Genomic DNA, 17,693 nt, shown 5'->3' on the forward strand with positions numbered 1-17,693 from the left:
GAAACAAACAAACAAACAAATAACAAGAAAAAGATGATATATTACTTTTATCTTCAAACGTTTCCGTTCATCGTTATATTAATTACCAACGAGCACTTTGTGTTAGAATAACATATCAAGATCTTCTAAGACAAGCTGATCTCAGAAAAACCTTAATTACCCACACAGATGTACACGTGGAAGAGTAAGAAATATATTTAATACAGTCGCTTTGAATTGTAATGACAACCGCATGCCATGATCAAAATCGTGACAAAAATAAGATACTGAGTACGAAACCACTGTGGTACGAAATGATCAAACATTATGGTACGAGATGGTAAAAAGGTATGAAATGGCTATGGTAAGAAATGACTGGTACGAAATGACCAAAGCACTGTGGTACAAAATGACCATAAACTATGGTACAAAATGGATGGTACGAAATGACTTTGGTACGAAATGACTAGTAACCAAACAGTCGGATCCTTAATGTGTGTACAATTTAAAAACCTCTGTCATATATATATAATTTTATACTGTATGAAAACCCCGCATTACAAGTTAGAAAATATGTTCTGTATTTCCATTACAGCTATGATCCCCGTCAGTGGGCCCATTGGGCTGTTTCTATTTCCAGCCAGTGCACCACGACTGGTACCTCAAAGGCCATGGTATGTGTTATCCTGTCTGGGATAGTGCATATAAAAGAAACCTTGCTGCTAATCGAAAAGAGTAGTCCATGAAGTTGCGACAGCAGGTTTCCTCAATATCTGTGTGGTCCTTAACCATATGTTTGACGCCATATAACTGTACATAAAATGTGTCTAAGTGCGTCGTTAAATAAAACATTTCCTTCCTTCCATATAACTGTAAGTAAAATGTGTTGAGTGCGTCGTTAAATAAAACATTTCTTTCTTTCCCATTACAGTTAAACTTTCATGGTTTGGCATTAACAAAGCTGCCTTTCTGAAGAGAATACAAGTCTGTTAAAACTGATTTTAAATGTCAAAATATTGGTCATAAACTGAGCATCAGAAAAGCATATGCATTGTATAATCTTTCTTTGATGGTTTTTGTCTCGTCCATACGAAGCAAAAAGATGAAATATAGGCATTACCTTTCCATTAATTTTTGTGTTTAGCTGAACCTTAAAAGTTTTGCATTTAGCTAATTTCTATAACTATAAGTCTTAGATCAGTGAAACTTGATTTATATTTGTACCTATGAATGTTCGTGACAATGTATGTGGTAAAACAAATTCATTAACTTAAAAATATTTTACATTTAAAAAAAAAACATTTAATTTAATTTCTTCTTTTTTTCCAACTCTCAGTGACTCAGACAGGGTTTGTACAGAGTCTGGAAAACCTTGAAAAGTATGGAATTTTGAAAATTCATTTTCCAGACCTGGAAAAAGTATGGAAAAATACTTTTTTTGCGAGTTGGTTTGAAAAAAGTATGAAAATTCATCTTATAGGACTCATGTAGAAAATGTCAGTTGCGTGAAACCAGCAGAATCTGACGACATTTTTCGATCTCGGCACTAACGTACATTTGGGAAATTGAGACTAACAATTGCCGACATTTACCAAAAACCCAAATATTATAACTGGGTTACTTTTGAGTAATGTGAGTCTTGGAAAAAAAAAAAAATTGTCTGGAAAAGGTCTGGAATTTTTTTGTTTTCAAGGTGTATGAACCCTGCTCAGAATACCTGAGATATTTAATTCTGCATAATTCTTGTTTTGGTTTTGGGGGGATGGTTTTTTGGGTGATCCTGATGTATTCATTGTTTTAATCTCATAAATATTTTTTAAATATAATTCTCTGTTTATTTTTAGTTCTGGTGAAGACTCCAATTTCTACCAATTATTTATTGAAAAAGACGAACTGCTGCTATTACCGACCACACAGAAACTCATCGAGTTGTCTTTCATAGAGTGTAACGTGAAATTAAAAGAGGTGAGTAGATGTAAACTCTCAGTGAGTGCTAGAAATTCTAGTTTTAACTTAACAACCTCGGACTGAATTTTTGGTGTAATGGATCAGGTCCCGCTTTACGAAGCGATCACCTTAAGTACCAGGACTAGCTCTGGGTCAGCAAACAATTTTGCCAAATTATCTCCTAAAACTTCAAAAACTGCAAAAACCCATTGGGTTTTGGGGTCAAAATATCAATTATTTCATGAAATTATTTCGCCAAATTATCTCCTAAAACTTCAAAAATTGTAGAAACCCATTTGGTTTTGGGGTCAAAATATCAATTATTTCATGAAATTATTTCGCCAAATTATCTCCTAAAACTTCAAAAATTGTAGAAACCCATTGGGTTTTTTGGTCAAAATGAAATTTCATGAAATTATTTAGCCAAATTAAAATAAATTTCTCCAATTGTTTTTGAAATTCGCATTTGGTGAATTTGGCGAGTGCCAGAGCTAGCCCTGTACAGTATATACCTACCTTATGCACTAAGTTGATCTTAGCGCTAAGATCGTTTCGTCAAATGAGGCCCAGTATTGTAATTGATCCAAACATGAAGTGCAGTGGTTTGTAAACATGTTAACAATTATTACTTGCCTTCAAACTTGAAATGATGTGATTTTGATCCATTAAAAATAAGGTGAGACGTAGCCCAGTGGCAAAGTGCTCGCTTGATGTGCGGTCGATTTGGGATCGATCCCCATCAGTGGGCCCATTGGGCTATTTCTTGCTCCAGCCAGTGTACCACGACTGGTGCATCAAAGGCCGTGGTATGTGCTGTCATGTCTGGGATAGTACATATAAAAGCTCCCTTGCTGCTAATCGAAAAGAGTAGCACATGAAGTGGCAACAGCAGGTTTCCTCCCTCAATATCTGTGTGGTCCTTAACCATATGTCCGACGCCATATAACTGTAAATAAAATGTGTTGAGTGCATATTTAAATATAAACATTTCCTTCCTTCCTTCCGTGTTGGTAAAATCGCGGCACCGAAATTTCGTTTCCCATGATTATTATATCGAGTACGACTATTCAACTTCCTTCCATTAAAAAAAAGTATTTTCCAAAAAGAACGGTAATTTGTCCGAATTTTCAGAAGTATAAATCCAGTGTTTTAATAAAAAGAATTCTCAAGCTATTTGATACAAGGCTTGAACTTCATTTTGTGGATTTCAGCGGGTTTCCTCCCTCAGTATCTATGTGTTCCTTAACCATATGTCTGACGCCATATAACTGTAAATAAAATGTGTTGAGTGCGTCGTTATATAAAACATTTCCTTCATAAGATAAAATGCATCACCAAGTTTTTGGGGTTTTTTTTTTATAAACACATCAAATTCAGTTACCTCCCTTTAAATAGTTAATGGTGGTTTGTTTTTGGGGATGTTTTTTTGTTTTTTTTTACATTTTAGCAGTTCAAAATGATATGCTTTTAATCAGTTCTCCGTTTCATTAAAATGATTTAAATTGGTACCTAAAAGGTGTTTACGATAGGAATTATATTTAACAGAAACCAAGCATGTGGTTTTAAAATGTACGATAACATGAAAAGAAATTGTCGATAACACTAGTAATTGACTTGTTGTGTTCTTTGTTTTGTAGGTTCCTTCGTGTTTAATTATACAGATGCCGAGGTTTGGTAAAGAATATAAAATGTTTAGAAGAATTATTCCAAGTTTAGAGTTAGACATCACAGATTTGTTGGAGGAAGGTACGAATATATTGCTCTTAGTAATACAATAAAACAAATTAGTGTTTTTATAAAGGTATTGAGAAAGACAACAAAAAACGTGATGAACTATATAGTGGGTGGCATGGACAAATTTTGTTTAAGTGAACAAATGATTAGTAGCGATACGTTCATAGACTTTCATACATCATGCAAAACAAAACATCTCTATTTTTTCAATGACTACAGTGTTAGCTCGGGTATAACAGATGAAATTAGAAAAGTTGAGATAATGCAAGAATTTTTACTTTATAATAAAATAAAGTCAAAACCAGGTTAAAAAAATTTTTTGCCAAGTTATAGTCTGATATTGGGAGATGACATTAAATATATGTTTTTCTTTCCAATAAAGGCTATTTTGATTTTTTTTAATTGTTGAAAGACCTGCATTAAAATAGTGTTTTGAATAATTACGTAATTCTTGTGGCTTTTCCACATCTGCAGCTGTGTACTGAAATCACGCACAAACAATGTCACCCTTAGTTTCAAATAAAGTTTGGAAGTGTAAGCAAAAGTAGGAATAAAATTTTTACTCAATATTTGGAAAAACAAAATATACAGTAAAATAGATTTTAACCGTACAGCTCATTGATCATTATTTTATTTTAAAGATAACCTTTTAAGTTAGTCTAATTTCAGTTTTGGTTGTCTTAGTTCTTCATTTAAAGTTCCAGTGGTAAAGCATTCACTTGATGCGTGGTCGGTCTAGGATCGATCCCCATCAGTGGACCCATTGGGCTGTTTCTCATTCCAGCCAGTGCTCCACAACTGATGTAAAAAAAACCGTGGTATTTACTATCCTGTCTGTGGGATGGTGCATATAAAAGATCCCTTGCTGCTAATCGAAAAGAGTAGTACATGAAGTGGCAACAGCAGTTTTCCTCTCTCAATATTTGTGTGGTCCTTAACCATATGTCTGACGTCGTATAACCATAAATAAAATGTGTTGAGTGCGTCGTTAAATAAAACATTTCCTTCCTTCCTTCATTTAAAGTTATGAAAAATCTTTTCTGCAACTTTTACTGAATTAAGAAAATTTGGTTGAAGAGAAACAATAATACATCGAGACCTATATCATGTTCTTTGACTCTATACTGTAAATTACTGTTTTAAAATCAAGTTACTTAAACACATTAAAATAAAATTGGATTGTTAAACATTGACATTATTTTATTTTATTTTTCAAGGAATAAGAGAGTGCATCATATGTGGTGACCTGGCCACGGTAGAATGTATCAGTTGTTATCAGCTACACGGCCCGGGCTTAAATGCTACAGCATTCTGTGACAACTGTAATACCACGGTAAGTATAAATACTGAGAATATATCCTGTTTGAGACCAGAAATTCTTGCTACCTGGACTGATTTAGCTAGCTTTTGCATGGGGTTGTCTATAGACACCTGGTATGTGTGACTGATGTCATAACTCATGTTTTATTATGACTGACATCATCATAGCTTATGTGTGTGTTTTTTTTTAAAACCCTTGAATTACTTATTTGTCAAGCCATGAACGGCACCTGGTTAAAAATGTTAACTTTAAAATACATTAATTTAAAAAAAAGCATTAATGTTAGTTAGAGCCCGGTCACGAAATAGGTTGGCTCCATTAAACAACCCTGCTGGTTATTGTCATAAAGACAAGACTTGATTTTTTGTTTTGTTACAGACATTTTTAAGAGTATTTTTCATTTTCCTTATAATTCAATCAATATTATAATGTATATCTAATACTTTTTTCTTCTTCTTCAAAGTGTCATCAACATTACAGACTTTTTATTGCATTTTTCCTCATAGAATCATCAACATCATTGTTTAGTTTTTTTTATAAATAAATATTTATTGTCCCAGATCTTAAAGCAGTGTGAGGAATGGGAGTCCCGAATCACTTCGTAACATACATGTCCATGTTCTAATCAACCAAAAAAACTTTACAAAATAAAACAGAAACTCATTAACACTCAAGTTCAGCATATGCATTCGCATACATATGGTCAGGATATACAAGCAGAACACACCGACTTACACGAACAGTTCATGAATGTTAAGCCTTTTTAAAATGATTATCTTTCCCCCCTCTCATGTAGCTCATGAAGTGGCAACAGCGGGTTTCCTCTCTCAGTATCTGTGTGGTCCTTAATCATATGTCTGATGCCATATAACCATAAATAAAATGTGTTGAGTGCGTTGTTAAATAAAACATTTCTTTCTTTCTTTCTTTCCCCCCTCTCACAGAATCATCAACATAAAAGCCGTAGAAGCCACAAGCGCCATCCGATCCATGTGTCGAAGAAGTTTGAGGATCACTGGCGACAGAGCAAGCGGCTGGCCGAGCAGAACAAGGACATGTCGCGGGAGCCCGACATCGCATTGTACCGCGAGAAGATGGAGTTGTTTGCAGTCCTCTGTATTCAGACCAGTCACTATGTATCCTTCGTCAAGTGTGGCACCGGAACATCCGCGCCGTGGGTCTTCTTCGACTCCATGGCCGACCGCATGGGTAAGACAACTCTTGGGTTAATCCGACACTGGGGATGGAATGAATATGAAAAGATAGGAATATTTGTCAAGTGTGGCACCGGAACATCAGCTTTCAATTATATCATCAGTTAGAATAATATGAACTTAAGAAGGCTTTGAATTATTCGTACCAGGGCCCGAGCTTTTAAGACTCAATCTCTAGTGACATCACACATATATAATTTGTATGGTGTTGTCATGACGTTCACGTATCAGACTCTATTAAAGTGTCGAGTCTAGACTCTAAAAGTTTTATAAGCACCAGATCATATGTTGACCTTATTGTTGTGTTGACAGGATAAACCTTTTTTTTCTAATATCTATTCATTATCTGTTTTCTTTATGTACACGTTTGGTGTACATGTGAAAATAAATACATCCCTAGCACATCATCGAAACTGTAGGACCAATTACAGGTAATACTAAACCAAATAATATCCGGCTGGGTCAAAGTTCGAGGTGTACCTAATGTTTGATAGAGCAGTTACTATCACAAATCCTGCCATTGGTGTTAAACGTGACAGTGTTTGCTGTGATAAAATGTTGGTTCATCTGGCCAGTAAATTCCTGTAATATAATTTGAATTAGTGTTAGTGTACCGACTACCACAATTGTGCTTGAAACGTGCTGTTTTTAGTATGACAAGTTTTGTATGGAAGTAGGGTAGTCATAGATGATACCCGTTATCTTTGAAATGAGCAGCTTAACCCCCATTTTTTTCTAATTTACTTTAAGATTAAGGGGTGGTAGTATTTATATCCATGGTATATATGTCGACTGATACCCTGCATGTAGGATTTTTAGCCACACATGTTATTATTGTCGTCTATGGGATTTGATTTGATGATGTACATCCTATAGGTAACACTTTCAGTAACAGTGGATTATGAACTTTTATAATCGATCATCACTAAGGCCAACAAAAAAAACAAGTCGGTCTCTGGTCGGACCAAAGTTCCAGAATTGATGTGGCGATACGGCTTCTTTTTTTTCCTTTTTTTTTTTTGGTGTTTTTTGTTTTGTTAAAGCATGGATTGCACAGGAAAAGTGTGTATATTTGATACCGAAATAAGGGGCATATTTAAATTGAACTCAGAATGCACATCTTAGTTCATGCACGATGGCATTTTGTCTCCAAATGCAGTTTTACATCATAGCAAGAAAACCCCGGCAAAAATCGATGGGAAATTTTTAGAAATATGTTGACACATGAGGGTCAGACCAGAAATTTATTTTGTTTAGCCTATAGCCTAACTGATCAATTTTTAATTATAATTGATGATTGGAACCTCACTGGTTTGTGTTTCTTGCAGGTGAGCAGTCTGGATACAACATCCCTGAAGTTACAGAGGTGAAAGATGTCTCGAAATGGCTGTCGACTGATTCAATGGAAAAAATACTAAAAATAGAAAATGACAAGGACCTTCCTATTCAAATTCGTCGCCTTCTGTGTGATGCGTACATGTGTTTCTATCAAAGTACTGAGGTGTCTATGTTTAAATAGTGCGCTGCAGTTATAATACTTTGATTTAGTTTAGTGGGCAAGCTGAAATGAAAAGGCTAAACAACAGGAAAAATGCTATTAAAACTATGAAAATCTGTTATGGAGTTTGACGTGACAAGTGTTGTTGATGTTAAAAAAAGAAAAAAGAAGTTCAAGGGCATACAATTGCTGTTATTCTGTGAAAAACTGAAAGTAAATTGTACATAAAAATTAAGAAAGTTGAGGCTTAGTTCTACATGGAAGTCTTGTTATGATGTACAAAATTGTCAATTCTGCAGGAAAATTTTATATTGAAACATCTTTCCCGTTTTAGATGAAAATGTCATGTTAAAAATCGAGACATTTGTACATGAAAATCTCTTCTACACAAAACGCCGAATAAAAAATAATAAATAAGAATCTTGGAATCATGGAAGTCTTGTTATGAAGTACACTGGTGGCACCTAAGTCTGCGCACCTAAGCATTTGTGTTATATTTTAAAGTTAAAATATTTCTTTAAAAATATTTGTTTCACCGCCACAGTACAATGAAACAATAAACGTGTTACAAGTAAAGTTATTTTAATTTTAATGTTTTTTAAACTCAAGTTATGAGCGCATTTTTAGTGGGACCCCCCCCTGTATTTACTGGCCTGCATGACGGCACATAAGTCTGCGCAGCACCCATTAAAACAACCACTTCTGTCACTAATGTTTACATAAAACAGCAACAATCAGTGAATCCGACGTTTTATAAGTTCTAAATAACAAACACTTCCTGTTATAGTCTATTTCAGAAACATTTAGATTGTGCAAATGAGATAAATATAAATGGTGTTCCATGCTCCTTAGTTTGGACAACACAAAATGACAATATAGAAAAAAGCCAATGTAAAAATATTTGATTATTATTCAACAAAAATGGTCTGTTATTAACTGTGTAAATGAGCACAAATAGTGTTCATTAGACATATAGGACAGTCAATGATAATTTTGAAACGGACTATAGCTAAAATAGGCCATGCTGTAAGTGCAATCTTCAAAGTCTGTGTGCAGCCATTTTGCATTGTGTCACTTTAAGGGAAATTCAAAGCATGCTTGGATGTTTACATCAACAGATAAAATAAGACATTCATTTCATTTATGGATTCATAAATTACAATAAGGTATGTATTGAAGCTTCTATGTAAATTTATGTAAGTTGATATGCAAGGTTGATCATTACAACGTTGACAGACAGGTGATAGAAAAAAACGTTGATCGAGGCTGGTTAAAGTATACTTTTAGTGCATTAATTCAGGGTTTTTTTCAATAAAAGTGTTATCGACCAGTTTTATACATATATTGACAATCAAGATGTGTTGTTTTATGAATTAAATTAACGTTGTTTGTTTGTTTACAAACATAGTTACATACCCCGACACTTGTTTCAAGACAGAATGTAACGTCATTAACGTTCGCAGACTTTTGTGTCACGCAGACTAAGGTGACATGAGTGTACAAAATTGTCAATTCTGCAGGAAGATTTTATATTGTCGAAACATCTTTCCCGTTTAAGATGAAAATGTCTGATGTTAAAAATCGAGACATTTGTACATGAAAATCTCTTCTACACAAAACGCTGGGTCAAAAATAATGAATAAGAATCTTGGGCTTATTTAAAACCCAAATTGTAGTTTAAAGACTGTGAAATGCAAACTTCTGTTTTTATATATTGTATATAACATATATAAACTGTATATACATTTTTAAAGTGAAATGCAACAAAAACTGCCTGTACTTTGGAGTGGGAAAGTATTTATATCTGCAATATTTGTCTTGCTTTTATAAAGTGAAAAAGCAAGATACAGGTATTACTTCTCTGAGTCAACGATGTCAACTTTTGTGTTTAGCTCGTCGTTAAAATTTCACGTTTAACTAAATTTTTCATTAAGTCCTAAAGCAATGATATTTGGTTTATAGTTTATAGATGTTCATCACAGTGCATGTGAAAATACCAATACAAATTAAACACATTTTATTTACAGTTATATGGCATCGGACATGGTTAAGGACCACACACATATTGAGAGAGCAAACCCACTGTCGCCACTTCATGGTCTACTCTTTTGGAACATCTAGGGAAGAATGAAATGTTTTATTTAACAATGCACTCAACACATTTTATTTACGGTTATATGGTGTCTGACATACGGTTAAGGTAGTACTAAACCAAATAACTTCCGGCTGGGTAAAAGTTCAAGGTACACCGAACTTTTGATAGAGAAATGAACACCACAAGTCCTGTGTTTGGTTATAAATGTGAGTGTGTTGTTTGTAATAAATAATAGTTTCATCTGGGTAAAAACAAAAATGCAATTTTATTTCATCTAGTACCACTGTGTCAAGTAGCCTTGTGCTTGAAACATGTATAGGGTACCTGTAAAAAAAAAGTACTCGAATTTTGTGCGGAACTAGGGTAGTCATAGACGCTACCCGTTATCTCAGAAATGAGCAGCTTGACCCCCAATTTTTTCTGATTCACTTTAAGTGTGATGGGTGGTAGTATTTATATCCGTGGCGTTTATGTCAATTGATACGCTGCAGGTAGGAGTTTTAGTCACATATGTTATTATTGTCGTCTGGGATTTGATTTGGTAGTATACACCCTTAAGGACCACACAGATATTGAGAGAGGAAACCCACTGTTGCCACTTCACGGGCTACTTTTTTCAATTAGCAGCAAGGGATCTTTTATATGCACCATCCCACAGACAGGGTAGTACATACCGCAGCCTTTCATATGCCAGTTGTGGTGCACTGGCTGGAACGAGAAATAGCCTAATGTGCCCACCGATGATGATCGATCCCAGACTGACCGCGCATTGAGTGAACGCTTTACCACTGGGATACGTCCCTCCCCCAGAACATCTATGGATGCAACTATCAGCATCACTAAATAAGTTTATGGTAGGGGAGATACAGTTAATTCCGTAGAATTAGTTCATTCTGTGGAATGTTTTGTTAAAACAGGGTGAGACAAACCCACTAGTCTGCCTTTGGTCCTGGCTAGTGAATTTGTGGTCTAGGATAGTGGAAATTATCATTTGCATTACTATAAAATAAACAGAACACTAGCTAGAGACTTTCTCAAATATTTATCAATGGTTACAACGGGGGGGGGAAATTACAAGTCGCCCGGTCGCCCGTGGCAACCTTTATTGGGTAAGGGTGACTAAGAATTTTATAAAAATAGTCTGTTGGGCGACCATCAGTTTTAGGGTCTGGCGAGTATGGTGCCAGTTAAAAATGAAACACACTGAAACTGAATCGAATGTGACAAAACAGTGTCTTTGCTGGCGTGAACTACAGATCTATACATGACACTAAGATTTACATGTTAACATAACTGTACAAAGATTACTGTACTAAACGAGTACGTTTTTATGCTTTGTAATATGATGAAAAAAAGTACATCGTATATTTTGGTAAAATGTTTGTTTTGATTTTTTTCATGTTTATTTTGCTTCGATATTTATTTTATTAGTAGCCTACTACTGAAGCATTTACAATATCCAAATTAAACGCACATGTGTGCATGGACCAACAAACACACGCACACACGCACACAGACACAATCGAACGATCATTTGGCAAAATAGTGGATGATTCCATGGATGTCTATCTAGTGCCTCGTTTATACGACAACACCTCCCAAGGAAATCCTTTACTAGAAATTCCATCCCTCTTACATTGCCACAAAGAGGACTGCCACTCTCATTAGTTTACTAAAAATCTTTACTATATTTGTACTGAATTATATTTTACTTCAGATACAATGCAAGTCAAGCTCCATATCTTGGCTGTTCTAGCATTTTGTCTTCACCCTTATATTAAAAATGAAATTTAGTATGTATAATTTAATGGTAATTTGTAAAGAAATAGTTTTATTTATAATGGATTTGTTTTTCACATTTTTTTTTTTTCATTTGGTATTGGCTTAAAACTTAATAATATGTTTTTATATGAACTTTAACTTTATTAATGTATTTATTATCGGTTTCTTTTTGACGCAAACAAACTATTATATGTTTAGCACATGGTTATTAACAAAGAACATTCTAGTTTTGAATTTGGCTGCACAGTTAAATTCCAATGTGATATTTGGAGGGCTAGTTGAATATGAGAAGGGCCAGTAAAATTTGTCTTCAACTGGCTCTGCTGGTGACCATGGTTTTCATGTTAATTTTCAACCCTGTTATAATATTTGACAAAAAATAAATAGTTTTTAACTCTTTAACAGTGTTGTTATGATGACAAAGTATATATTAGACAAACAAATTTGGTGGTGTATGGCGTCCGAAAGTGGGTAATCAAAATTAATTAAAGTTTGTTTTGTTTAATGACACCACTTGGTTAATCAAAACAACAAACAACCTTTATATGTAGTGATACTCGCATGGGTACATGAACACAAATCCACACATTTATCTAAATAAAGTTCATTAAAAAGAAGACATTTTGTACAAGCTGTCGCAGCAGTATCGATGGCCAGTCATTGCAGTGAGTAAAGTCAAGGGGAGTTGAAGATCACTCTCCTGAAATGGTGCTAGGTGAGCTTTCTGCTGCTAAAGATGGTTTCATCCATGGTGAAAACTGATGGCAGTTATAGATATGAACACTTACAGTGCTTGGGGATTCCTGCATGTTTAGATGGTTTCATCTTGGTGCATGTTTCATGATGTGTAAACAGTGATGAAATGGGGACCTATATTTAATGTGTGTGTATACATTTTGCATAATCATTTCTTGGATGTAATTTGGAGCAGTTAGCCGGAAGTTTTGGTTGTTTTGACTTAGTTGATCAAATGCTAGCTCGTTCCCCTATTAGCAGCAAGGGGCATTCATTTTATATACACTGCCCCCACACACAGGACAGCACATACCATTGTCTTTGATATACCAGTTGTGGGACACTTCTTCTTTTTGTTCCTTTTAAAGGTTGTTGCGTAAGCCCCCTATTTCTATTTCGCACCACTTCAGCTAGGCCTTTCCGACTTCAGCTGTGATTTTTTTAGAGTTATCTCTCTTGGCCTTTGGCCCTTAGAGCCATCCTGCAAGGCAACATTGGTTTGAGTCCCTTCTCTTGGAATGATTGCTTTACAGGGCTGATAAATCCATTCTATCCACTGGGTTGGTTTGATTTTGGAATGCACCGACCAGTGATCCATAACTGGTTCAACAAAGGCCATGGTTTGTGCTATCCTGTCTGTGGGAAGCGCAAATAAAAGATCCCTTGCTGCCAATCGGAAGAGTAGCCCATGTAGTGGCGACAGTGGGTTTCCTCTCAAAATCTGTGTGGTCCTTAACCATACGTCTGATGCCATATAACCGTAAATAAACTGTTGAGTGCGTCGTTAAATAAAACACTTATTTTTTTTTTCAACAACAATTTTGCATTTAAAGTTTTCTAGCGTTCTGAAAACGAGTGCGTCATGCACCCAGTTTATATTATTGCAGGAAGATACAAAGCAACATCATTCGAATATCAACATCATTCAAATTAAAAAACAACAAAAAACTACCACACCAGTCTGCACATGCCAGTATTACACTAGTTAGATATCGAGTAATTGTTATGATATGAGTAATATCTTACACTGGTGTGTAATGAAGGCTTTTTTTCAAATTACATAGGATTGCATGATATAGAGAATAACTAGTTAATGACGTCGGATATCTGCTTTATCTTGCGACGGTAAGAATGGGAAATTCTGTGAGGCTCTGCCGAGTGGAATTTCTCATTTAGCCTGAACAGGATAACGCAGATATCCGACATCATTGGCTAAAGTAGTGTCTGAAATAGAATAAAAATGATTTTCGTCAATTATTTCTTTCATATTAAACTGACAAATAAATATTTAGTAAATACCTATTTAATGATACTCTACCTAATTTAGCAGTTACTTGTTTGGACTCTCATTGATGTACAAGGTGATGTTTACTCTTGAAATTAAAATAAAGATGTCAGTAAACAGGTGATTTGTGACCTTTATTGGAACAGACTATAACACATTTTGATGGATATGTGTCAATTTCATTTTCCGTAAACAAACTTTTAGTTTAAAACTGCAAGATAATTGATTATTTTGAACTGCAGCATAAATTATTAATTTTGACCAGCATATTTAGTGAATATAAATTCAATATAAATACAGTAGAAATGTACACAATCTTGCAACCACTTAAATGTGCTATATTAGAAATTATATGTGATCATCGGTTTGTGATAAAGATTCTCCTCTACTAGTAGATAAAATCATTTCCTATAATCATAATCATGAGCATATAGTTAAAGGTGTAATCTTTAAATGTTAAAGCAAAATTTAATAAAAACATTATTTACAATAGCTGTCATTATGCAACTTTGAGATAGCACCTTTAATACCAGAAAATAGATCACAAACTCAAAATGGTTCTTCACAGTTTTGCTCAAAAGTGACTTATAAATGTCTACAAATATTTTGTTTTGAAGAGGAATTGGGGTAAACCATAATCAGAAAGGTCCCTCACATATTGTAACAGCAATGAAATTGACATATGTTGACCAAACTTTGTAATAGTATGTTCCAATAAAGTTCACAAATCACCTGTTTACTGACGTATTTCTTTTAATTTCAAGAGTAAACACCACCTTGTACATCAGTCAGAGCCAAAACAAGTAAATGCTAAATTAGGTAGACTATAATTAAATATACACCTGCGCAAAAGTTAAGCACCACCCACATCAATAGTAAATAAAAAATATATTGACATGACCAGGCTGCCATATGCCTTTTGTTTATGCTAACCGGTTGTATTACAAGTGTGAAAAGCACATGCATACCAGCATACATGTCAGGTGAAATCCATGCCATGCACAAACAGAAGCAGGGAGTGACATGCTACGGAAATGCAGTTTGAGGCTTATACCATAACATAACAATTTAGGCGATTTGAACGGTTCTCTTTGTTTGTAAACACTATGGCAAGACGAAGGTTGGCTGCTGCCACAAAATGGCAGATTATTGGTATGCATAACACGGGTATGTCATGCAGAGAGATTGGCAGACAAATGAACATTAACCACACTGTCATCAGTCGTTTGATTCAAAAATACGCTCCAACTCATGATGCTAAAGATAAGGCAAGATCTGGACGACCGAGGAAGACTGATGCACGTGAAGACCGAGTCGTAGTACGACTTGCAAGACGATCCGCATTGACCAACAGTAGAGTGTTAAGAAGTCAGTGGAGAACACACAACAGAGTGTCCACGTCCACTGTGAGGAGGAGGTTGAATGCTTCTGGGTTGAGAGCTCGGAGACCAGTCAGACGTCCTCTACTCACTCAACATCACAAACAAGAGCGTCTGAGGTGGTGCGCCGCAAGAGCCCACTGGAATCTAAGGACCTGGAGAAGAGTACATTGGTCAGATGAAAGTCGGTTCCTGCTCCACACAACGGACGGTCGAACTCGAGTATGGAGATCCAGAGGCACGGCCTACGACCAGTGGAACATTCTGGAAGAGGTTCCCTTTGGTGGAGGTTCAGTTATGGTCTGGGCGTGCATCTCCTTTGACTGTAAATTGGATATGGTGACTGTACCAGGAACACTCAATGGGCAGATATACCAGGATACCATCTTGGACAGAGTTGTCGTTCCTCATTTTGACAGCCATGCACTTGCAAGCAGCCCTGTCTTTATGGATGACAATGCCCGACCTTATCGTTCCAGAGCAGTACTCGACTATCTGCAGCGGAATGCAATTGAAACTCTACTGTGGCCTGCAAGGAGCCTGACCTGAACCCGATAGAGCACATATGGTATGTTTTGCAGCACATGGTGAGACAAAGGGATCCTCCTTTGCAGAATTTAATGGAATTGACTCCGGCACTTCACGAGGAATGGCAGAGAATACCGCTTTTGAGGATTCATCGAATCGTGTCATCCAGGCACAGGGTGGATATACCCGATACTAACCAGTGACAGACTCAAAACCGTGTTGAGATGTTGGTTGACATTTACAGATGACTTTTGTGACCATCAGGTCATTTGTATCAGCTGTGGATCAATAGTTTTAAGCTGTTTGGCAAATGCTCATTTTCATGTTACTTGTTCAAGGGTTAATAAAATTATTACGTATCTCCATAGCATAATCATTAGTGTTGTTTTTTTTCCGATATTATTTATTGCAAAAAGATATTCATTTTTAAAATGTTAAATAGTATTGGTATTCTTGTAATACGAGATGGCGTGAACGTGTCTGTGAAAAATTGGGTGGTGCTTAACTTTTGAACAGGTGTATATATATTTACAAAATATTTACATGTCTGTTTAATATGTAAGAAATAATCGACGAAAATCATTTTTATTCTATTTCCGACAGCACTATAGTTGTTATCTTTATCATGCAGACCATAAAAATTAAGGGAAAAGCTATTATATCTGTTATTTCAGCCACATTGTATAATGACCTAAGAGGTCAAATGAGCAATTTTGTAATGTAAGCTATGCATGTGACGTCAAAAGTCATACCCTGCTAGTAGCATGATATGACTGCTTTATTCGTCATCATATTCTGTCAATAGAAATGGTGGTTGCAGGATGAAAATAAAATAATGTATTACAGTCTTCAGATATCGGCTTTATCCTGCTTAGATTAAATGATGAATACTGCTCGGCAGAACCTCAGCATTTGCCATTCAAATGTTTGCAGTATTAATCAGCTTCATATGCAACTTGCTTTCTTGTTTGATAAGCTTTGCGACGGCTCTTAAGTTAGAGAATACCTGGTCACAAAGCTTATCAAACAAGAGAAAGCAAATTGCGTCGGACATATGGTTAAGGACCACACACATATTGAGAGTGGAAACCTGCTGTCGCCACTTCATGGGCTACTCTTTTCAATTAGCAGCAAGGGATCTTTTATATGCACCATCCCATAGACAGGATAACACATACCACGGCCTTTGATATACCAGTCATGGTGCACTGGCTGGAGCGAGAAAGCCCAATGGGCCGACCGACGGGGTTGACTAATGGATACAAATGTAGAATATTTCTTATGTCCTCGACAGCCTGGTTCAGCTAAAAGTGATGATGCTTATATAGCAGGCCTACAAATGCACAATCATCATGACTAATGTAGAAACTAAGAAATATTTCCACTGGTCTGGGGGACTAGTAGCCTAGAAAAGTTACTAATCCCAAAGTTTAATCACTAGTCCCTCTACTATTAGGACATCCTGGGGGAAAAAAAACCCATCTACGAGTGTTCTATCAAACTATTAAGGAACACACATTAACTACATTTGTATGTAGTGCATCCTGGCAAAATAGCCCAACAGTCAGAATCTTAAAATTGGGTCACTGTGACACATCTTCTCAGAATGACTTGCCCAGAGGGAGGACTAGCATAATTTAAATTGTACTCATCCCCAACAATTTCTGTTGACCTGGGGTGATTGTTAGTTTCTGTCTATGTTCAGGTGTTGGTAGACATCAGTGTCTGTACTTGTAGTGTTAATTTCAGTGGACAGTTTGGATTTGAGGTGTAGGTCACCACCATTCAGATGTCTTTATAATCAGTCTCCAATAAGGAAGAAAATGGTTTTATTTAATGATGCACTCAACACATTTTTTTTACGGTTATATGGCATCAGACATATGGTTAAGGACCACACAGATATTAAGCGAGGAAACCCGCTGTCGCCACTTCATGGCCTACTCTTTTCCATTAGCAGCAAGGGATCTTTTATATGCACCATCCCACAGTGAGGGTAGTACATACCACAGCCTTTTTTACGCCAGTCGTGGTGCACTGGTTGGAACGAGAAACAGCCCAATGGGCCCACTGACTGGGATCGATTCCAGACCGAAGCACACTGAGCGAGCACTTTACCACTGGGCTACACCCTGCCCCCTCAGTCTCCAATAAATGCTGGATGTTGCCACGTGATGTCGTCTATCACACTGAGCG

The 17,693-nt window shown here is 36.0% G+C and overlaps 1 protein-coding gene across 1 annotated transcript in view; it reads left to right on the plus strand.

The window, feature by feature from the left end:
- Nucleotides 1–8,121, plus strand: part of LOC121388184 (ubiquitin carboxyl-terminal hydrolase CYLD-like) — a 42,109-nt gene extending 33,988 nt beyond the window's left edge. Inside the window, exons 10-14 of the mRNA XM_041519449.1 lie at nucleotides 1,824–1,944; nucleotides 3,564–3,672; nucleotides 4,878–4,993; nucleotides 5,926–6,190; nucleotides 7,524–8,121. Coding sequence (XP_041375383.1) covers nucleotides 1,824–1,944; nucleotides 3,564–3,672; nucleotides 4,878–4,993; nucleotides 5,926–6,190; nucleotides 7,524–7,714 — 802 coding nt within the window. The 3' untranslated portion in view covers nucleotides 7,715–8,121. The remainder of the gene's footprint in view (nucleotides 1–1,823; nucleotides 1,945–3,563; nucleotides 3,673–4,877; nucleotides 4,994–5,925; nucleotides 6,191–7,523) is intronic.
- The last annotated feature ends 9,572 nt before the right edge of the window (nucleotides 8,122–17,693 follow it).

The sequence above is a fragment of the Gigantopelta aegis genome, chromosome 14 (genome assembly GCF_016097555.1).
Source record: "Gigantopelta aegis isolate Gae_Host chromosome 14, Gae_host_genome, whole genome shotgun sequence".
NCBI classification, from domain to species: Eukaryota; Metazoa; Mollusca; class Gastropoda; order Neomphalida; family Peltospiridae; genus Gigantopelta; species Gigantopelta aegis.